We start from the raw sequence: 23,906 nt of genomic DNA, 5'->3' as shown, positions 1-23,906 counted from the left end.
TAGTTTTTGTATTTTTATTAGAGACAGGGTTTCACCATGTTGGCCAGGTTAGTCTCGAACTCCTGACCTCAGGTGATCCGCTCGCCTCAGCCTCCCAAAGTGCTGGGATTATAGGCATGAGCCACTGCGCCTGGCCTAAAGCCCCTCCTTTCTTTAGAAAGCCTTCTATAGGATCCAGGACCCAGTGGTCTTCCTTACCTCAAAATTCAGAGCTGATGGTCCATTCTAGGGTGTCCAGCCTTTTCACCAACAAAAATCCCTCATAGTTAATTCTTGCCCCTCTATGACACATCTAGAAGATTTCTGTACTTACCAAGTAAACTATATTTCACATCATTTATTTATTTTTGCTAATCAAAGCACAAAAAGGGTCAGTCTCATCTCATAATTAGCAGAAATAAACAAGACCAGAGTGAACTGACAGCAGTCATTCACATCACAAACACGGCATGCTGATACTTTGACTAGTCTAGGCAGAGGCTGATGCTGTGAGTTAGGCTTGATGAATTAATCACTGGTGAAAGTTCAGTATGCCTAGATATTTCTGAAGTACTGAAAATAGCAGAGGATGCCCCATGATTGACCTAACAGACCTTCACAGGTCCAGAGAACCACTAGTCCAACTCATTTTGGACGATGCTTCAGGGGTTGCCAATGCGAAAGCCAGCATGGAGTAGTGGAGAAAAGCATGGGATTCAGAAACACGTGGAGAATATAGGCAGTAGGGCCTAGTAGTTAAGAATGACCTCACCAGGCAGACATCTGACCCCACCTCTCAAACTCACTCACTGCACCACCTTTGGTAAGTTATTTTTAACCTCTCTTAACCTCAGTTCTGTAAAATGGAGACAATAGTAACAAGTACTTTATAGGCTCATTGGGAGGGTTAAATAAGAGAATGTACACACGCTACTTAACCTGGTGAGGGGTACCTAGCTGGCACTCAATAAATGTCAGCAATGGTCATTATTTAGTCAAGCCTGAGTCCAAATTCCAGTCCCGATAGATATCAGCTCTAAGAACTTGGGCAAATCATTTACCCTCTCTGAGCTGCAAAACCAGGTTTTAAACATTTCCCTTATTCTGTTATTAAAAAGGTTAAGTGAGATATCATGTGAAGCACCTAACAATAAATGGGGATCCCTTTTCCTCACCCTTTTGTAATATTTGAGGTTTAATTTTCACATACTTACAACTTGATTTTTTAGTGCATTTATAGCTCAACTCATTATTCAGGATTTGTATTTGTGTCTTATATTCTTTAATATTTCTTGGCATCCAGCACGAGTCTAAAAGATATATGGTAATTTTACTTCCTAAGATGACAACTATAGATACACAGCCATATATCCAGAGTGGGGTGAAAAATCAGCCTAATCAGGAACTGAATAGATGGGTTTCTATTTCATGCCTTTAAAATATTGTAAAGCAGATCCTAGGGATATATAGGTTTTACTATTTGCATGTTTAACTGTTGTCAAAGTATTCTGAAGATCCATTCTTTGTTCTGCTGAGACAAGAGTCTGTACGTCACAGTCACAGCCTGCTTTGTAGAAGTGCTACTCAGTGGGTGAGCGGGTCTAGCTGACCACCCAGCATCGATTTCCCAGTCAGCTTATTGTTCTCTGCTCACTCATCTTAAACCCAGTGGCACCACTAAACTGATTCAAAACGTGTTTCTTTGTGAAAAATCCCTCTAAAAACAGTGACACTTTAGTGGTTTTATGAATATGTTAATTCCAAATCTTCAGGAAAATTCTGGCATTGTTTCCCTTACATATTTGTATTAATCTTAAAGTATTTCTTTTTCTTTTTTTGAGACGAAGTCTTGCTTTGTCACCCAGGCTGGAGTGCAGTGGCACGATCTCAGCTCACTGCAAGCTCTGCCTCCCAGGTTCACGCCATTCTCCTGCCTCAGCCTCCCAAGTAGCTGGGACTACAGGCACCTGCCACCACGCCCGGCTAATTTTTTGTATTTTTAGTAGAGACGGGGTTTCACTGTGTTAGCCAGGATGGTCTCAATCTCCTGACCTCGTGATCTACCCGCCTCGGCCTCCCAAAACGCTGGGATTACAGATGTGAGCCACAGCACCCGGCCCAATCTTAAGGTATTTCTAAAATGATGCAGCCGCAACGGAAAACAGTTTGGCAGTTCCTCAAAAAGGTAAACATGGAGTTACTATATGATCCAGGAATTCCACTCCTAAGTATATAGTCCCAAGAGAACTGAAAGCATTTATATGGATATTTATGCAGCACTATTCATAATGGCCAAAAAGTGGAAATCACCCAAATGTTCATCAAGTGGTGAAGGTAAAAATGAAATGTGGTATATCTACATAATGGAATATTATTTGACAATAAAAAGAAATGAAGGATACATGCTGCAATATGAATGAACCTTAAAAACAGTATGCCAAGCGGAAGAAGCCAGTCACAAAAGACCACATATTATATGATTATACTTATACGAAATATTCAGAACAGGCAAATCTATGGAGAAAGAAATTGGATTCGTGGTTGCCGTAAGATGTGGGAAAGTGGAGGAAAAATGGGGAGTGATTGGTAGTGGGTATCGTTTCTTTTTGCAGTGATGAAATGTTCTAAAATTGGTTGTGGTGATAGTTACCTAACCGTGAAGATACTAAAAACCAAAAAAAAAAAAAAAAAAAAAAAAAGATACTAAAAACCAATGAATCATGTGCTTTAAAGAAATGAATTGCATAGTACGTGAATATCTCAATAAAGCTCTTTGAAAAAAATACCATTGCAACGCAGGAAAAACCCTTTCTATAAGCTAAGAGGATTTTTAGCCTACTTATTTTAAGGGGCATTTGAGAAACTTAAGAAGTCCAGAACAACAACAAAAGAATATAACTCATAGCCTCATCTTCATAATAAGGCTATGCACATAAAGAAGCATTTACTAATAGACTTCATAAATCTCCTATAAATCCTGCATTTAAAGTGTTTCTGGAAGGAGTGGCCTCACCATAGTTCAGAGGCTCGCAACCTGGAGTTCAGGAAGTATCTGTCATGTCTTTCTTTCTTTTTTTTGGTTTTTGAGACGAGTCTCGCTCTGTCGCCCAGGCTGGAGTGCAGTGGCGCGATCTCGGCTTACTGCAACCTCCACCTCCCGGGTTCAAGCAATTCTCTGCCTCAGCCTCCCGAGTGGCTGGGATTACAGGCACCCACCACCACACCCCGCTAATTTTTTTGTATTTTCAGTAGAGACGGGGTTTCACCATCTTGGCCTGGCTGGTCTTGAACTCCTGACCTTGTGATCCACCCGACTTGGCCTCCCGAAGTGCTGGGATTACAAGCATGAGCCACCGCGCCCGGCACTGTCATGTCTTTCTTATCCAGCCCTCTCTGCTCCCACCACAGTACCCTCGGTTCAGCTTGTACTTGCCACCCCACTGGTCTTTTGCTCCTCTGCCTCCCATTTACCTACCCTCAAATCCAGTCATCTCTCCCAAACCCAAATAAGATTAGCTTAATTCCCTCCTCCAATCTTTTCATGAATATGTTCATTCCAAAGGTCTTTTATAAAACTATTGTATTTTTCTTATATATTGTAACTAGCCTTTAGTTTTTGTTTTTTTTGTTTGTTTGTTTTTTGTTTTGAGATGTAGTCTCGCACTGTCACCCGGGCTGGAGTGCAATGGCTCTCTCAGCTCACTGCAACCTCTGCCTCCCAGGTTCAAGTGATTCTCCTGCCTCAGCCTCCTGATTAGCTGGGATTACAGGTGCCTGCCACCACACCTGGTTAATTTTTGTATTTTTGTTAGAGACGGGGTTTCACTATGTTGGCCAGGCTGGTCTCAAACTCCTGACCTCGTGATCTGCCCGCCTCGTCCTCCCAAAGTGCTGGGATTACAGGTGTGAGCCACTGCCCCCAGCCACCTTTAGATATTTCTAAAATGGTGCGGCCACTATGAAAAACAGTTTGGCATTTCCTCAAAAAGGTAAATGTGGAGTTACCATAGGACCTAGCACTTTCACTCCTAGGTAGTAGGTTTCTCTATGAAATCTTCCAAGATAAAAATAAAAAGAAAACTCCATTTGCTCTCCTGGTTCACAAAAATAAAGCTCAAATTCCTTAGCTGCCCGCCATACCCAGTGCCCTTTCATAATCTAGCTCTAACCTATCTCTCCAGCCTCATCTCCAATGTCCTCCTTTCTTCCCCCTCACAGTGCAAACACACAATACTGACATTCCAGCCTCCAGCTACTCTCTCTTCCCAAATAGGTCCCTGCTTCCAAGTCTCAGCACCTGTGCTTCACTCTGCTGCAATACCTTCTCCCCCTTGCTGGCTCATGAGCTATTATTTATATGGCAAGACCCAGCTCCACACCCTCAGGCAAGCTTCATCACTCTTCACTGTGCTGCTAGAGTAGGCCCTCCCTTAAGGCTCCAAAGTCATCACTTACATAGTGTTTGTCATTAGGCAAAAGCCTGTTTCCCTTTCACCAGCCTGGGAATTCCTTAAGGCCATGGAAATCCTGGGGCCTGGCATATAGTAGGTGCTCAAGAATCATCTGCAGAAGACAAGCCTTATTATACCTGAAAGACAGGTACAAACACAGGCTTAATAGGCTCTCTAGAAATTATACTGATTGATACCACAAACTAATTGGGGGCCAGATATAAAGAAACCATCAGTGACAATGGCTTCCTTCGTGTCAATGTAATCATGTGTATTATGTGTTTTAGGGATACATAAACAGGAACCAAAGCACACTACTTATTATGACAAGGCGCTTACAATGATTTGCATTTCTCTGCAAAACTCTTTAGGCATATAATTTTGTTAATTTGTGACAAACCTCAAAAACACACTTACCACCAATACCCTGATTGCAATATATACTTTCAAAGCACACAGAAATCAAGTTCCTTTCAAAGGTTTCCAAGAGTCTGATGTGCGTTGTTTTGTTTGGTTTGTTTTAAATTTGGGAATTTAAATGCAGATCATAATTTATAATTTAACCCAGACTTAAGGGAAGAATAGTTTCACAAGGATGTTCAAGAACCTGACCTAGCCTTCTTTTGAATGTCGGCACTGACAATTAATGCATGACCTTGAGAAGTCTGTTTAATCTGAGACTGTTTCATACTCAGTCACATGAGAATAAGGAGAGTTTGTTGAGAGGCTTCTAAAAAGCAAAAATAAATAAATAAATAAATAAATAAATAAATAACATAAAAAGCAAAAACTTCGAAAACATGGATTCTCTTTTTTCTCCTCTGAGATACATCATTTGAAAAAGGTGGCACCTGTTCCAGCTCAAATCATTCAGCAGTGATCTTGGTAATAAGCACTTTCCTGAAAAAATACCAGTTTGAAGAAAAGTAATATATCAAAACACTGCCTAGTCCTTCACGTTTGCCCCATGTATCTTTGGCTTCACTCAGCTAACATCCACTGACATGGATTAAAAGTTAAACCTGTTTGTCTTGTTCCTTTTTCTACTGACGCAGGCAAGAGAGAGAGCTCTCCGGGGAACTCTACCTCGTGAATAATATCAAATTTCAAACCAACAAGTACACATCCGAAAAGCAGAATGGTAGAAAGGCAAGACCTTGGTTCTAGGTCCTGCTCTTTCACTATCACTGGACAATTACTAACCAACCAAGACCTCTAGTTCCCGTTTGTGAACCAAGGGCATTGACTAGGACGTGGTGACGATAATGACAGCAGCAACTACCTCTTGAGTGTCTCTATGCACCAGGCACTGTACTAGGCATGTCCCCACCACGTCACAGTGCACACAGAATCTCATTTCGTAAATGAGGATTTATGAAGCATCACAGAGATCAAGTAAACTTGCTTAAGCTTCTATGGCTAATAATAGTGAGCAAACTGCAATCTGACTCCAAAACCCGTGCTATTCCCCTCATACCTCTCTCCCTTCCCCAGCTCAAAAAGGCCTATTTTTCTAACTGACATTAAAAAATGACCTTGGTGTCGTTGATAATAAAATATCCAAGGTACTTCCAAATTCTAAAGATTCCGTGAATCTAGGCAATGAGGAATTGCTCCAACGGTATTCTCTTTATTATGTCTACAGAGAAGCTTATTCATCAAGCTTTAAGCTGTTTTGCAATTATTTACATATTACTCTGTCTACTCCACTGCCCAATATCCTTGAGTTAAGACCGAAATAAAATGGAAAGAAATGAAAAAGACTGCTTTGATTGCATTAATTGCAATCAATTAATTGCAAATTGAAAAGTGGGGCAGCAAGGTAAACTGACAAGAGCTCTGGAAAAGTTGGTGACTGCTTTCTAGCTGGGTACCCTTGTGCAAGTTACTTAACATCTCTGAGCTACAGTTCCCTCATCTATAAAAGGGATCGTCTCTATATTACAGGCACACGCCACCATGCCTGGCTAATTTTTGTATTTTTAGTAGAGACGGGGTTTCACCATGTTGACCACGCTAGTCTCGAAATCCTGACCTCAGGTGATCCACCCGCCTCAGCCTCCCAATGTGCTAGGATTACATGCGTGAGCCACCAGGCCTGGCCTTGCTGTTCTTTTAGTTCAGTTTTCCTCTGGGCTGTTGAATGACATGAATGACACAAGTGAGAGTTGACCCTAAAACAGACCATGTGTCTAAATTCTCTCCCACCCTTCCTAAGGCATATCTGTCTTTCTCTCAAGATAATATGGCCTTCTCCCTTTCAAAGGGGAAGAATGCAACCACCAAAGCCTATTGAGGTTCCTGCACTTTGACTTTCCCAGAAAGGGTCAGGAAACCTGCCACTGCTTTTCTTTAGCTAATGGAAAACATTTGTGTCCACCCTGCTTGGTGTTTTCTTGGGATTCTTCTCAGAATCTTTTTCCTTAATATAGTTCAGGCAACTTTGCTGCCAAGAAATAAAAGAGGATTATAGAACCATTGAGGAGTAAGAAAACTGGGAAGAAAATGAAAATTCGACTCTATGAAGAACCATAGCAACTTAATTCCTACCTGATAATGATAACGTGATTTTGAACTTTTCAAAATGCTTTCAGATTCATTATCTCACCTGGGTTTCACAACAAACAAGTATTACCAGGTTTGCTTATTTTACAGATGAGGAAACTGAAGCCCGGAGGAGGTTAAATAATTTTTGCCCAAATTATATGCTGGCAAAAGGTGGCTGTTAGCTTTATGTCAGGATTCAAACACAGATTTGGGGAAATCCAAAGCTTGTATTGTTTCTACACCACTTTGCCAAGCTTATTTTATCTTCTAAAGGCTCTATTTAGGAATCTAATTTATTCCTGCTTCACCTTGCATTCATGCACAAACTTCAATATCTCAAAAGAAAATATTTAAAATTAACACCTCATTTATCCAAAGGGGTCACATGGCTGGCAACTTCAATTACATAGAGTTCGGTTTACAACCAGAAAATACATAAAGATTTTAGCCTCAGCATTAGAAACAACACCAAGTCTTTGCACTGAAAGACACAGGACACCTTCAGGTCTGCACCCAGGGGTAATTTTCCATTCAGAAGAATTCTTGCAAACTTGATTATCTTTACTGAAAAAGACAGGTGCACTGGTCACAAACAAACAAACAAACAAAAAAGTACAGACAACCTAACAATGCAGAAAATGCCAGAACATTCAGTGCAGGGACAAAAAGCCCACTACATAATTAAATTGCCCTTAAGATATCAGCTGTTAAACAACATAGTGATTCTAAAATTGGCCTGATAAGAATCACCGGCAGCGTCTAAAAAATACAGAATCCCAGGTCCTGGCTCAAAGCCAGCTGAATCTGAATATCCTGGAGAAGAGTCCAAGAATCTGTATTTCATACCAGATAGGCCCCATGTTAGGTGAGTTTATGAAATACTGGTGTAACAGGCAACCCCAAAACAAAGTATTACTCCTCAAATAATGTGTACTGGATTGAACTGACACACAGGACAGGGTTTCTCCATAAATATCACTGCCTACACAGGGAAGAAGCCCTTGACTATGGTCTCGTTAGCATCATGCTGTGACCAACTGGGCTTCCTAGCTCAAACAACTGCACAGGAAAGGATAAAGGAAGAATCTAAAATTGACAGGTAATCAAAAGGGTTAAAAGCAGAAAAGGGGCCTGGCACGGTGGCTCACACCTGTAATCCCAGCACTTGGGGAGGCTGAAGCGGGCAGGTCACAAAGTTAGGAGATTGAGACCATCTTGGCTAACATGGTGAAACCCTGTCTCTACTAAAAATACAAAAAATTAGCTAAGCATGGTGGCACGTGCCTGTAGTCCCAGCTACTCAGGAGTCTGAGGCAGGAGAATCGCTTAAACCTGGGAGGCAGAGGTTGCAGTGAGCCAAGATCACGCCATTGCACTCCAGCCTGGGTGACAGAGCAAGACTGTCTCAAAAAAAAACAAAAAACAAAAAAACAAAAAACAAAAAAAACCCTAACCATTTTGGACAGTGAAGAAAAAGTTTTTAACCATACTAGAAAAGTCAACAGGGCTTACCTACTAAATGATCCTAGGCTGGAGTGCAGTGACACAATCATGGCTCACTGCAGCCTCCAACTCCTAGTCTCAAGGTATCCTCCTACCTCAGCCTCCTAAGAAGCTGGGCTACAGCTACAGGCTTGCACCACCACACCTGGTTAATTTTTGATTTTTTTGTAGAGACAAGGTTTCACTATATTGCCCAAGCTGATCTCAAACTCCTTAGCTCAAGTAATCCTCCTGCCTCTGCCTCCCAAAGTGCTGGGATTACAGGAGTAAGCCACAGCACCCAGCGAGGCTCTTTTCTTTATTTTAATCTACGAAGGATGGTTGGCTAGGCAGTTTACCAGCTGATTAATGAAAATATGTAAATTTCAGGAAGCAGGTGAAAGGACACATCCGGCCTAGGAAAAATCTAGTCAGTTTCTCAATGTATTGCCTTAACCTTAGTAAAAGCAGTGCTTACCTCCCCTCCAGAATCAACACCAACTTAAGCTAATTTTCAACATTAATTCTTTGGTCATACATATGTAACAATTCAATTAATGACAAATGGTCCAAGAGGGGCAGTGGGTAGGTTTCTATATCACAATATCTACCAGCCTAGACTTATAAAATTGTTAGAGCTAGAAGGACACTGAAAGATGGTCTAGTTCCTTCCCTTTTTCTCAATGGTAAAGAAACTGAGACTCAGAAAATTTAAATGAATTTTTCCAAAGCTGTACAGTGCAGTGGCAGTACAAGACTATAATGCCTGTCTCTAGTTCGTGATGATTCACAGAGCTAATATATAATGAAGAGCTCAGCAGAGTAGATGCATAAGGTAGACATTCAGCATATGTCAAGTCTCTAATGTCAAGCCTCTACTAGAAATTGGTCACCGCACGTTTAATGGCAATAGACATAATCCCAGTCATTTTGCAGATGGAAAAAAACTGAGACACACAGAAAACCAACTCATCCACACAATGCAACTCGACAGTGGCACTGGCCAACCTGGAACCTGAAGCTTCTGACTCTAAGTGTCTTTTTTTCACTGTACCATGCTGCCCCTCTCTCATTATTAAAAGTAAATAATAATAAATGATGACTCTATGTATCCCATATATAAAACCAGTTCTAGAATTTTAGCTCAACCATTTAGTTGGAAATCAAAAAACATCCAAAAACGTGGTGGAGCAACCAAATTAAATAGCACGGTTGCTGACCACCCAAATTCTGTATCACTGACCGGAAGACTGGGACCAACTTTATTTTTCTGCTTTGGTGCAAATGGGTAACTGGGAAATCGGGAGAGGCAGAACTTTCTGCAAACTGAGCTTCAGAATTTTCTGATGAGAACCTGAATTTCAAGATTCTTCAGGTGGGGAAAGGACTCCACTCATGCTAAACTGAGAATTGGGGATCAATTCAAATAGACTTCAGTGTTAGTCTATCCTTCCCTTTTCTGAGACATGGTTTCTGGTTTATAAAATGGGAGATAATTTATTCATAGGGGTTGCATTAAAGCGTGCATATATGAATTTATATAAAAAAGAGACTAACAGAGCTTAGAAAGACAATAATTGTTCCTCCCTTCTTACCTGGGAATTGTCTGTCGCTCTCCTGTAACCCCACACACCACAATGTACAAAAACCACGAGGTGATAAATATTACTCAGTTAAAAGGAAAACAAAATCAATTTCAGAAAAACTATCACGCAAAGATTCATAACTGTATTTAAAAGCAATTAATCAGTAAAGATAGCTGTCCGATGAAAGGTAAACTCCCACTGGTGTTATTTGACACCAGATTGTCTTGGCTTTAAACAAGAGTGGACTTCTGCTTTTTCACCAAGAATTTAACGTTCTAAAAAGGTATGTGAAACAAGTTAAACTACTTGCATATTTCCACTTACATAACACTGACATAGCACATCAGCTTTTATTTTTTCCAGATACCAGATGAAGCTTGGTATATATTCCTGTGAGAGAATAAACAGAAAACTGTCTCTCTTCTTAATATATTAGTGCCCTGTAATCCAGACCATATGATCAATAAACTATATAAAAATTAAATAATACTGACGGTCTTAGGCAAAAAGTGGAAACAATTTTTTTAAGACTGTGGTGTGCGGAATATTAAAATCACATGTTGTGCTATTAATTTTTCTTTTGGAAGCCAGATAGAGTTCTCCTGCATAAATATCTCACCTAAATATTTCTCTTACAAAGAATTTTTCCTATTAAAGGTGTTTGAGAGACATTTAATTAGTGATATTGTAATTGGCCTGTGCTAAGGGGAAACACTGATCAATAAGTCACTTTGAAAATGTTGCCATGGTTTTAATGGCAAAGCACCCCTTCAAGTAGCTATGTGCCTCTGTAATAAAATACATGGTCCTGACACCTTATTGCTTTTTGGAGATAAAATCATTTTGTTCAAAATAAGACTAACAGTGAATAAATATAATAAACAGGTTGGAATATTAGCTTTGGGGTGACGGGGGATAGGTGGGGCCAATGACGAACTGAAACGTGCATGTGCACACACATGCATGCATGCACACACACCTTTTTTACACCTTCAATGTACAACAGAGTAGCTTGGGTTTTTACATCCCTGGCTAAACTACAGCTGATGGTTGTGCCTTTTTGCAAATTCCTTTACATCTCTTTCCTTTTCACTTTCATAAGACACCATCTCTTGGGACTGCCTTCTAAAATCACAAGGGTGGAAAGGAAATTGTACAAAGGCTGTCAAGCATGTTCTAGCTCTGCTTTCTTAATCACAAAGTAGGAGGTAGGAGGGTATCCTGCACAGGTACTCTAGGAAGAGCTTACCCTGCCACCAACAAAACACACTGAGTACACACAGGGAGTTCCAGGCAAGTTTACAGCAAACAGCTTCCATGTGTTTAGTGCTTCCTTGTACTCCCCTGGGACCAGGGAGGGTCTTTTAAAAATTCAACAGCTTGATTACAAGAGTTTAAGTAGTAATCTGTCCCACTGTGCATGATAATAAGCCAGCTGCCTTCAGGAAGGTAGGCCCCCCAGTGACAATTCCTTTACATAGCATCTTAATGTTGAATTAATATTGAGAGATGTGGAAATGGGATGTGCCACCTGAGCTACAGTGACTTTTCTTCCCTTCCACCCTTCCACCCTTCCACAGAGCACAATTATACCTTCAGCTGTCTGTCCTTACCTGAAGGCGGCCGTTCTTGTTTTTAAACTCTAAGAATCCTATCTTTCTTTACTATGGACCATCAGGAGGACACTGCACAGTAAGGACAGTGCTACAGAAAGAGTCATGAACACCAGGGAGGTGTAACTCCTGCCTAAGAAGTCTCTGGTCTGCAAAATCTGCATGGACAAATCCATTTCAAAGGGGACTTAAGTCTCCGTGCAGGAGTTCTATTTTAAGGGAACTGAATTGGGAACACAGATGTTTCTTCAGTTAGCAGAGTTGGCAGAACAGCTTCTGGACCAAATCCGAGTTCTTAATGCAGGAAGGGGCCTTGGAGAGCATCTACTTCAACCCACTCATTCAACTGCTGAGGAAACTGAGGCCCATGAGGCAGTTAGGTGGCACACCCAGCAAGTGGCAAGAGTGGCAGTGTTCTGATGACAAGTACTGTGCGTTTTCCATTACACCATGATTCGCTTTAAAAAAAAAATCCTAGGCTGACTTCAACCTTGGAAGTCCTGTTCATTCGTGTGAAGCGCTTTCTCCCTCCCCTACCGAGTTCATAAATCCTCCTCACCCTCCCACTCCAATTCCTTTAACTCCCACCGCTCTTCCAGCTGTGGCTTCCAACGACTTTGGAAAACAGAAGTGGACCATCGCCTCAACTTTCTGGGAGTGCAATTAAATTTGTGGTCCCCAAACAAGATCGCAGGTTGCTTTCCCAGTGCCTTAATGTGCCCATCAGGGAAATGGGGCTTATCACCCCTGCTGCACGGAGTCAGAGAGTGGGCGAGCTAAAACTGATGCCCGTGAAGCCGCCTACCACCTGGCACACAGTAGGCACTCAAGTGGTTGCTGAAGCCGTGCCCAGCATCAAGCCCGGGGAAAGCACCTACAGGAGAGAAGTGAAAAGGCCGGCTAGCCAGTCTGGCGAGCCTGGGCAGCAAAGGCGGAAGGGTTGGATGTTTACGTACAGCCGCCGGGAAGGCAGCTCCGCTCCAGGCAGGAGCCCGACTCTCGGGGCGATCCATTTCACTCGGATGGAGGGCGACCAGCTAGCTATACGCTGGCTCTAGAGCACCGCTCAACCAGCTTCCCCTACGCTAAAAGGACGAACCCACACCTTCCGCGGGAATCCTCCCGGGCTTCCAACGTGGAGACGACTTTTACTGAGCTGGTTTAACAGTTGCCCACGAACGCTTAAGCACGCCCAGACCCACTCAAGTACAGGCCAAGAAGTCGGTGGGATCGGGGAGGGCGGGGGCTTCGGGCCCAGGCGGCGCGAAGGCTCCCTAGGAAGGCTGCGGGGGCCCCCGGGAGCTGTCAGCGCGACGCGGCGCTGCGCGGCCCCGGGCTGGGCTGGGACGCGCGCCGAGGGCCGAGGGGCCGAGGGACAGCGGGGCTGGGCTCACCCATGAAGAGGCAGAAGAGGTCGAGGCAGATGAGCAGCACCCGCTTGCTGCCGCTCCTCCTCGGGTTGTTGTTGAGCGCCGGGCTGCCGCCGTTCTTGCTCTCCGGGACGATCGCTTTGTCGTACTTGTAGTTTTGCATGGCGCTGGCTGCGGCGAGAGCCTCCCGCCTCGCGAAGACGTCCCGCAACAGCAGCCCACACACCCAGGCGCCCGGGTCGCCTCCTGGCCGAGGCTGCTGCGGAGAGTGGCGGGTCGGCCCCGGCTCCCGGCGCGGCGGCGAGAGTGCAGCCGGGGCTGCCTGCCTCCAACTGCAGAAGGTGGTGTTTTCTGCTCCTCCTGCGCGCCTCTGCTTTGCTCTCTCAACCCTAAATCGTTCGAAAGTCCAGGGGGAGGAGAGCCAGATCCCGAGCAGAAACTTTTGCAGAGCTGCGCAGCTTGGGGCGCGCTGTTCTGGCGTGCGTCTGAGTGCGCGAGCGAGCGAGTGGGCAGCGCGGGCGCTTGGCCACTTTCCTCTGCAGCTGGTTCCTTAATGAATGGGAGCTGCGCTGAGCCCAGCAACTCCGGAGCGCCAGCCCCAACTCCGACTTTGCCTCCTCCTCCTCCTCCTCCTCCCGCTCCTCCTGCTCCTCCTGCTGTTGGTCCTGCTGCCGCGGCGGCTGCTGCTGTGATCGCCTGGGTTTGTTTTCTGCACTTTTATTTCACGAGGTCCTTTAAAAAGAGAAGACGTGGGGGGAGAGAGAGAGAGGGACCTCCTTACTTGGCTCGGATGGGATTCCGAAAGCACAGCCCCTTCCTTAAGCTGCCTAAGACGTAGGATAATTAAGGCCACATTTTTCCCCACCCCCTTCAAAAAAAAAAAAAAAGCCCTAAAAGGAAAAGTTACTCTCAAACCAGAGAAACCGGGAGCCCCTAGCGTTCAGAAACACCGAATTGTCACCAAAGAAAAAAAATATATAAATAAAAAGAAACATTTTCTTGCTGGCCTTGGGTCAAGTAAAAGTTAGGGCTGTACAGCTAAAATGCATTTTTCTTCACCTACAAACGTGAGGCTTTCAGGTCTTTATTGTGACTTGAATTGTATTACCCTGAAAATAAAATTTTTAAGGAAAACGAGTTGTTTGTTTGTTTAAGATCTTAACATCCAGCACCGGGTACTGTGCTAGATTTTGAGAATACTAAAATGAAAAAGACTGCACGACTGTGGAACCACATCTCCTGTATTTCAATCCCGTGACTCTGTGCCTCAGTTTCCCCATATGTAACTAGAGATAACTGTTCCTTTTCATATAGGGTGGTTGTGAAGACTTAATTTGTTAATCCGTGTAAGCTCCTAGAACAGTGCCCAGTACATAGGAAGTGCTCTATGAGGGTTAGCAATTACCTTTTTTCTGGGTGAAGGAGTCTCAGGCCATCCAACCCCTCTCCTGGCCCCAAGAGTAATTGTACTACTATGGGGAATTCCAGGGCAGCCAAAATGCTCCCTGTTTGAGTTTCAGACAATCTAACATTTTTCCTTAGAGGCTGGCATCTTATGTTTAATTATCTTATGTGAGTTAATCTTTTTTCCAAATAGAGAATAAACATTTCCAGGGCAAGGGCCTTCCCTTGTATCTTCTGTAGTGCCTAGCATGGAGCTGGGCACAGTGGACAATAAATGGATGTTTTTTTCCAGGTGGCTCTTTGTGTGCATTCAGAAATGGAAATATCTGTAGCTTTTTGATACATTATATGAATCATGTTCTTTCTTACACTGACTTGTTTTGGGTTTTGATAAGTTTATATGCAGCCACCATCAACCCTTTCTGGTACAAATGCCCTTTCTGGTACAATCCTTTCACACTCCACACCCTTGCTCTCCTACATGCTCTGCCTATAACGCATACCCTTTCCTCCTGTAGTTAGGGAAATGCTTCTCTTGCTTTAGTATCCTCTGAAATGTCACCTTCTCTCTGAGTACTTTCTTCACTCCTGCACAGAATTAACTTCACTGTCAACTCTTTGCTTATAACTATTTTTTTTCCCCAAGATGGCGTCTCACTCTGTCGCCCAGGCTGGAGTGCAGTGCCGCAATCTTGGCTCACTGCAATCTCCGCCTCCCGGATTCAAGGGATTCTCCTGCCTCAGCCTCCTGAGTAGCTGAGATTACAGCCGCGTGCCACCACACACGGCTAATTTTTGTATTTTTAGTAGAGATGGGGCTTCACCATGTTGGTCAGGTTGGTCTCAAATTCCGGACTTCGTGATCGCCTGCTTCGGCCTCCCAAAGTGCTAGGATTACAGGCATGAGCCTATTTCAGCCTGATTTGGTGTTACAGATGGTAAAGACTAGCAAACTGTGTAGGTTATCAGCGCCGTGGCATCTCTCTAGTACCTAGCACAGGATTTGCTGTGTACTGAATTAAGCTCAAGTTAGGACCGGTTACTAAGTGGGGCTTGCAAAGAAAGATAACATTGCTATCTTCTGGAAGCAAGAAGATCTGACTCTCCCAAGAAGTTTTGGAGCTGAAGCATCCAACTGCAAATCAGACACAGCACTCTCAATTCAAATAGCACAGGTAAAAGCCAGGGTAGTTCAGAAGACAGATTCTTGAGATAGCTTTTTCTTGAGAAACACCTTCTCTTGAAATGCTAAAAGAGTGGAAACAAAACAAGGCCAGGTTCATAATTATTGACATTCTAAGAGGAATTCAGGATTCCAGGGTCTTTGCCCACTCAAATGTCTTTGTAATTATAGTCATCTTTGAAATTCTTAGTCACCAAATCATGCTTTTGGAATTCCAATCTAAAAGCGAGCTTTCTTGAAACTACAGGCCTCTTTGATCTTTCCCTCCTTTGAGCTCTAAAAGACCTTGAGTAGACTAACTCAAGGTCTTATTCCACTGGACACGGCCCTATCTGATTACTTCACTTTGCAAATCATGAAATTACTTGCAAAGTGAAATAATAAGACAGGGTCATGTGCAGTGGAATATAGTGGCTTGTCTTACTTGCAAGTGGTCATAATTTGTCCCTCAAAGATTGTTAGCTCCATGAGGCGAGAGCCTTGACCTTGATACTGCAATAAATAATGGTGAAATCCTAAGCCAAAGAAAGAAATAGTGACTACATGAATTTTATAGGTACCTCCCTGTATATTTCCTGTCTGCTTTTCCTTATCTGTGAAATGACTTTTATTAATTTAAGAACACACATATTTTTAAAAGTCAGACTGGCTGGGTGCAGTGGCTCACGCCTATAATCGTAGCTCTTTGGGAGGCCAAGACAGGCAGATGGCTTGAGGCCAGGACTCCAAGATCAGCCTGGCCAACATGGTGAAACCCCATCTCTACTAAAAATACTGGTGTGGTGGTACAGACCCATAGTCCCAGCTACTCCCTGAGGCTGAGACATGAGAATCGCTTGAACTGGGGAGGTGGATGTTGCGGTAAGCCCAGATCACGCCAATGCACTCCAGTCTGAGCAACAGAGGGAGACTCTGTCTCAAAAAGTCTGTTATTCCAAAAGCAGATAAAAGGGATAATAAATGGATGTTTAAATAAGAGTTTTATATTTCCATTTATAAGGCTCTGTGGGCTATTTTTCCATAACTAAAAGATCACAGTGTTAATTGATGTATGTAGTTCTGTGCAAACAGGTATTATATCTGGGTAACTCTTCAAGGGACTGCTACAAATACTTGCTATTATAAAACTGATTTGAACAAGTAATAAAATATAGTGTCAATATATTTCTTTAGATAATGGGAAATAAAGCAGCTAACCAGACATATAAATTTGAAGGCCTCTTTGTCTTAATCCCTAAGGTTGAATAATCTTACCAGCAAATAAATTGCAACAAAACAGACTTGATAATTTAGAATGGTGTTATTTCAAGGTAATTAAGTAATTAGAATTTCTGGCAAACAAACTTACCAAAATTCACACATTAAAATGACATCCAGTTCATTAAATTGGTCTGTATAAAAACTATAACATCAGCAGGGATAAATGCCTTTTTAAGATTGACTTATTATGTATGACAACAACAGCACATCATTCTTACATAACTGATACCTCCCAACAGATTTAAATGGCCTTCATTTCTAAGATCTCTCGTTACCTCATAATTTTCTTTCTCTCTCTTTTTGACTTCTAATATTTAATAATTAATTATTTTTAGTTTTGAAAAGGTATGAATTGGTTCTAGAAATATTGAAGAGGAAAGTAGCTGAGTCCCTTTATATAAAATTGTATGGTCAAAAGGTAAGAGCCTAAGTTTCTTAAGCCATTGAAATTAACTTAAGAAGACATAGACGTTTTGACTAAGAAGTGTCTATTTATCCAGATTCTTCCAAACTGTTATATTCATATTCCACCTCTGGTTTTTAATAAACAAAAGTTGCTAGCTTGCTGCTATAAGTGTTGGATTTGATATCACAAATGCTTCCAGAGGACTGAATGGAAACATCTACAGTAACACTTCTGATAAAAGGCAAGAAGGGGCAGGGGATTAGCAGAAGGGGTTCTGCTGTTTGACCTGAGGCAAGCTGAATAACCTCCCTGAACCTCAGTTTCCTCAACTTTTAAATGGGGCTGACATTTTTCTGTAGTTGTGAGGAGGGTTTAAAAGTATAAAATGAAATGATACATTTGAAAATGCTTGGTACACAATAGGCAATCAATAAATATTAGTTGAATGTTAATTTTGTTTTTTCTTTGAGATAGAGTCTTGCTCTGTCACCCGGGCTGGAGTGCAGTGGTGCGATCTCAGCTTACTGCAGCCCTCCTGAGTTCAAGCGATTCTCGTGCCACAGCTGGGATTACAGGCATGGCCACCAAGCCTGGCTAATTTTTGTATTTTTAGTACAGACGGAGTTTCGCCATGTTGGCCAGGCTAGTCTTGAACTCCTGGCCTCAAGTGGTCTGCCTGCCTTGGCCTCCCAAAGTGCTGGGATTATAGGCGTGAACCACTGCATCTGGCAAGTTGAATGTTAATATTTTCAATGAACACTTTATTTCTACAAAATACCTCATTTAAATACAGCTATTTAAAAAGCATTTATCAAGTACCACCTTGAATATAACCATTTAATTGTAGTCATCCTTCCCTAAATAAAATAACATCTTCAGCCTCTCAACTCCTGTCTTTTTAAAATATGCAATTTCTTGAGGTTTCAGAAAGTAATAATTCAAAATACTTATTTTCTTGAACGATTTACTTATATATTGTTTTCTTCAGGATTGTTTGTGAAATCCAAGAAAAGCCATTTGCTTAAGCTAATAATCTTGTGAGAGTACAAGTGAAAGTGCTTTCATTTTAAAAGCACTTTCGAATCTATTATCTTATTTTATCTTTACAACTCACTGAAGTAGGTGGAGTTGCTATCATTAGTCCCATTTTACAGATGAGAAAACTGAGGCAAGCTCACTTAACTGGATAGAACTGGTTTTCCTCATAGGTAAAATGAAAATGATTCTAACATTAGCTCATGCAGGGTGAAGTGTATAATGCTTTACAGTTCATAATATTTATAATACAGTTATACCCCTTACAGTTTATAATGCTATTTACATTCACTGATCTTGTTTCCGAATAGGTAAGGTGGAGATTATTATCCTTGTTTTAGCAATAAGGAAATTGAATCTTGGAAAGATAGGAGATTTGATTAAAGTTGGAGGTGAGGAGATTCCTGAAGAGCCACTAGAATCCAGGTCTCTTAATTTCTAAACTAAAGTTTTTTTCTTTATCCCACAAGGTCTTACACTCGAAGGTGCTCAGAAATTTCTGCTGTTCAACAGTGAATTCACAGAGTAACTTAGAGGGACTGAAGAATTAGCTTCATGTCTTTAGTAAAGAGACAGAGGGGAAGTTGTATTTTGTTTGTAATTTCTTACAGGCTTGGAAGGGAACAACATGTGTCTCTGAAACACATTTGGCTTCATAATTTGTCAAGCAGTTTTTTTGTTACAAAAAGGGAGCTTTAAGAACACAAAATCCTAGTGGTACTGGAAAGCAGTCTTGGATTCATGTCAACATTTTTACCTTTTTACATGTAGTAATCTTTTCTTAGATAGAAATTAGAGCAGTTAAGAGCTAATCTTATGGTAATTCAAACAGTTAATGTTGTTCATTAAAAAAAAAAAACAAACTAGAATGGATGGAGGAACTTGGAAATAAAGATGCTTCAGAGAATTTCCAAAACTGGTCCAACTAGAGCTTGGCTGATAACTTAAAAGGAGAGTGATGCTGCCATCTTGTGTCATTATAGGAAAGTGCCATGGCTCCCAAAGTGAAAATGGCAGTAATTGGGGGATGGGGAATGATTGAAATGGGAATTAAGAAATTTTATAGCATACATAAAATAATAGCCAACAGCTATTCGATTTTGACTATCAAAATATTGGTTATTCATTCAATAGAAATTTATTGAGCATCTGCTATGTACCAAACACTCTTCTATAAGCTAGGGATATGGCAATGAATAAAACAAAAATTCCTGTCCTCATTGAACCTTTAGGCTTTAATTATTTGATATGTGTTAACTCCTTTAACATTCCAAGCATCCCTGTAAGGAAGGTTTTTTCATTTTACAGATGAGGCTACTGGGGCACAGGAAAGTTAAGTAACTTTAACTGCTAGGTGATAGAGCCTGGATTTGAACCCAGGCAGTCTGAGATAGGAGCCATCAAGTCTTTATTACTATTATTTTTAAATGATTATTTTTCTGGTGGATATTTAGAATTAGCCAGCTGGACTCAGCTTAGATGATCCCAGTTTTGTTGGCAACATCCGAAACGTAAATCAGGAGGCAATTGAACATATGTGTTCTCTCCACCGGGCCTGATCAGGGTGTTGAGCTTGGCCACATCAGGGTCATAGAGCTCCTTCATAGCCTGTTTGATCTGGTGCTTGTTTGTTGGCTTTGATATCCACAATGAACCCAAGTGTATCATTGTTTCCTTTTTTTGTTTTTGCACGTTACTTCCTTTATAGTTTATTATGAAGACTTTCAAATGTACATAAAATTTGAAAATAATTTACCATGAGCATTCATATGCCCACTCCCTAGAATCACCATTAATACTTTTTTTTTTTTTTTTTTGAGACGGAGTCTTGCTCTGTCGCCCAGGCTGGAGTGCAGTGGCTCAATCTCGGCTCACTGCAAGCTCCACCTCCTGGGTTCACACCATTCTCCTGCCTCAGCCTCTCCGAGTAGCTGGGACTACAGGCACCCGCCACCACGCCCGGCTAATTTTTTTGTATTTTTAGTAGAGACGGGTTTTCACTGTGGTCTCGATCTCCTGACCTCATGATCCACCCGCCTCGGCCTCCCAAAGTGCTGGGATTACAAGCGTGAGCCACCGCGCCTGGCCCACCATTAATACTTTATTCTACTTGTTTTATCACGTATCTATCATTCTGTTATCCATCAATCCATCTCGATTGTCATGTTGTTTTCTATCTTCTTCAAAGCAGACTCAGTGGTCAGTGGAACTGATGAGGCAGAGTGAGTAAGCTTGTTTCTCCTGGGGGCGCTCATCCAAGGATATTTGGGCTGCTTCCAGAACCACAGTGCCTTGGGCCACGAGAAAGAGGGTGACATATGGATCTTTTTTTTTCCTTTGTGGCCAAAGCCTTTGCTTTGGCATCAGCTTCGGAGGGGGCAGGAGCTTCCTTCTTCATCTTCGGCGTCATCTTGTGAAAAGGCTAAGACGTTAATAATTAATCTATAATGAATAAACTTTGTCTGTGTAAGGCAGCAGCCCCCAACCTTTTTGGCACCAGGGACTGGTTTTTTGGAAGGTAATTTTTCTGTGGACCGGGGAGGGGAGTGGGGGGGATGGTTTCAGGATAATTCAAGCACATTACATATATTGTGCACTTTATTTCTATTATTATTACATTGTAATATATAATGAAATAATTATACAGCTCACCATAATGTAGAATCAGTGAGAGCCCTGAGTTTGTTTTCCTGTGACTAGATGGTCCCATTTGGGAGTGATGGGAGACAGTAACAGATCATCAGGCATTAGATTCTCCTCCTCGCAAGCACAGTTCACAGTAGGGTTTGTGCTCTTATGAGGATCTGATGCCATCAATGATCTGACAGGAGGCAGAGCTCAAGCAGTAATGTGAGCCATGGGGAGCAGCCGTAAATACAGATGAAGCTTTGTTGGCTGGTGGCTCACCTCCTGCTATGCAGCCCAGTTCCTAACAGGCCATGCACCACTACTGATCTGTGGCCTGGGGTTTGGGGACTTCTGGTCTAAGGCATACAGGAGAAAGATTAGTGGTTTCTGAAGTGGTACTTTAATTTTGTGCATCTGGGAGGAAAGCGCAGAAGGTTGTTTCTGTGCATGATGTGCACATATATATATAAACATTTATGTATTCACTGAATTCAAATATATGTGTATATATATATATACACTCATTGTATACATATGTGTATATTTATTCAATGTATATGTGTATTTACTTGCTCACTTAATCATTCATTAAATTTCATGATCACCTTGTCTATGCTAGGATTTATGCTAGGTGCTAGAGATAATTAAATTAATGCTTACGGCTTCTTTCCTAAATGACTAATTTTTAGAAAAACGTGTGAACAGGGCCAGGCGCGGTGGCTCACGCCTATAATCCCAGCACTTTGGGAGGTCAAAGCGGGTGGGCAAATCATGAGGTCAGGAGTTTGAGACCAGTTTGGCTAACATGGTGAAACCCTGTCTCTACTAAAAATACAAAAAATTAGTTGGGTGTGGTGGCAGGCGCCTGTAATCCCAGCTACTTGAGAGGCTGAGGCAGGAGAATCGCTTGAACCCAGGAGGTGGAGGCTGCAGCGAGCTGAGATCACGCCATTGCACTCCAGCCTAGGGATAGTGCAAGACTCCATCTCAAAAAAAAAAAAAGAAAAACATGTGAACAAATACTTGCAATATTATCATATTTCATTGTAAAGTTTAAATTGTTTTCTTCAAAAAACTGTAATTTTCTTCATGAAATTTGATGAAATCATGAAATTTGATGAATGATTAAATGAGCAAGTAAATACACATGTCTTCAGACACAAACCACACCATGTGCCTAACATGGTACATAATAATAAGGCTTCAAAAAGCAGTTGTTGAAAGAATGACTAGAGGAAAGTTACAAGCACAAGGTAAGGGCATCAGGGAAAGCTTCAATGAACAGATAAGTCATAGTTGCATAATAAAATTGAAAAAGATGTATAATAACTTAAGTACATAGAAGCAAATGTGTGAAACCTGTATTTTACATCATTCGTAAAACTTAATCCCAGATGGATCATAGACATAAACATGAATAATAAAATGAAACTTCTAGAATAAGATGAAGGATAATATATTCATGATTTTTAGATAGGCAAATATTTCTTAAATAGTAATAAAAAAGCATTGATGACAAAAGAAGAAACTGATAAACTGAAATTCATTAAAATTCATAATTTGTATTTATAAAATACACCAGAGCTGCCAAACTATGGACTGTGTATTAGTCTGTTCTCCCGCTGCTATAAGGATATACCCAAGACTGAGTAATTTATAAAGGAAAGAGATTTAATTGACTCACAGTTCCACAGGGCTGGGGAGGCCTCAGGAAACTTACAATCATGGCTTAAGGTGAAGCAAACACATCCGTCTTCACATGGTGGCAGCAAGGAGAAGTGCAGAGCAAGTGGGGGGTGAAGCTCCTTATAAAACTATCAGATCTTGTGAGAACTAACTCACTATCACCAGAACAGGATGGAGGAAACCACTTCCACAATTCAGTTATCTCCACCTGGTACCTCCCATGACACATGGGGGTTATGGGAATTACAATTCAAAATAAGATTTAGGTGGGGACATAGCCCCACCATATCAGATTATAAACTTAATCCAGCCTGTCAAGTGTTTTTGTACAATATGTGAGCTAAGAATAATTATTAAATTTTTATATGGCTGAAAAACAATCAAAAGAAGAATGATAAAGTTTTTGCTTATTCATTAAACGTATTGTGTGTAGCTGCTTTTGCACTAAATGGCATAGCTGAGTAGTTGCAAAAGAGACCACGTGACCTACAAAACCTAAAATATTTATTATTTGGCTCTTTATGAAAAAAGTTTGACCCCTAAAACATAAAATTAAGAAAATGAAAAGGTAAGCCACAGATTGGAACAATACATGGCCAAAAAGGATATTCACTAAAAGGATGTATATTCAGAGTATATAAAGAACTCCTACAAACTGATAAGAAAAAGACAGACAAACAAAAATCTGGTCTTTTTTTTTTTCAAAAAGGGGGGGCAAAATTCTTGAATAGGCAGTTAACAAAAGAGGATATACAAGTGACCAATACACATATGACAAAGTGCTCAACATCATTAGTCATTAGGGAAATGCAAATTAAAACCACAATGAAACACCACTCCACACCACTATATACCCATCAGAATGGCTAAAATTTGGAAGCTTGACAATATCAAATGGTGAGCATATGGACCAACTGGAGAGATAATTGGTATATCTACTTTGGAAAACTCTTGGGTAAAATCTACTAAAACTAAACCTATGTCTATTCGATGGCCCAATAATTCCACTTCTAGGGATATGCCCATCAAAAATGATGACATATGTCTACCAAAATACTTGTACAATAAGGTTCATAGCAGCTTTATTCATGATAACTCACAAATAGAAACAACACAAATTAGAATAAATATATATCATACAGTGATACAGAGTGAAATACTATGCAGTACTGAAAAAAGTAAACCACAGCTACACAAAAGGGCTTGGATGCATCTTTCAGACATATGTCAAAAAAAAAAAAGAAATTTACACAGGAGTGCATACTATATCACTTTA

The 23,906-nt window shown here is 41.3% G+C and overlaps 1 protein-coding gene across 1 annotated transcript in view; it reads right to left on the bottom strand.

The window, feature by feature from the left end:
• Positions 1–13,837, bottom strand: part of PLPP3 (phospholipid phosphatase 3) — an 85,502-nt gene extending 71,665 nt beyond the window's left edge. Inside the window, exon 1 of the mRNA XM_055233894.2 lies at positions 13,053–13,837. Coding sequence (XP_055089869.1) covers positions 13,053–13,191 — 139 coding nt within the window. The 5' untranslated portion in view covers positions 13,192–13,837. The remainder of the gene's footprint in view (positions 1–13,052) is intronic.
• Between the last annotated feature and the right edge of the window lie 10,069 nt (positions 13,838–23,906).

This window comes from Symphalangus syndactylus, chromosome 19 (genome assembly GCF_028878055.3).
Source record: "Symphalangus syndactylus isolate Jambi chromosome 19, NHGRI_mSymSyn1-v2.1_pri, whole genome shotgun sequence".
NCBI lineage: Eukaryota > Metazoa > Chordata > Mammalia > Primates > Hylobatidae > Symphalangus > Symphalangus syndactylus.
Note: the sequence above shows the minus strand (reverse complement) of the source record. Positions and strands in the feature narration are given on the sequence as shown.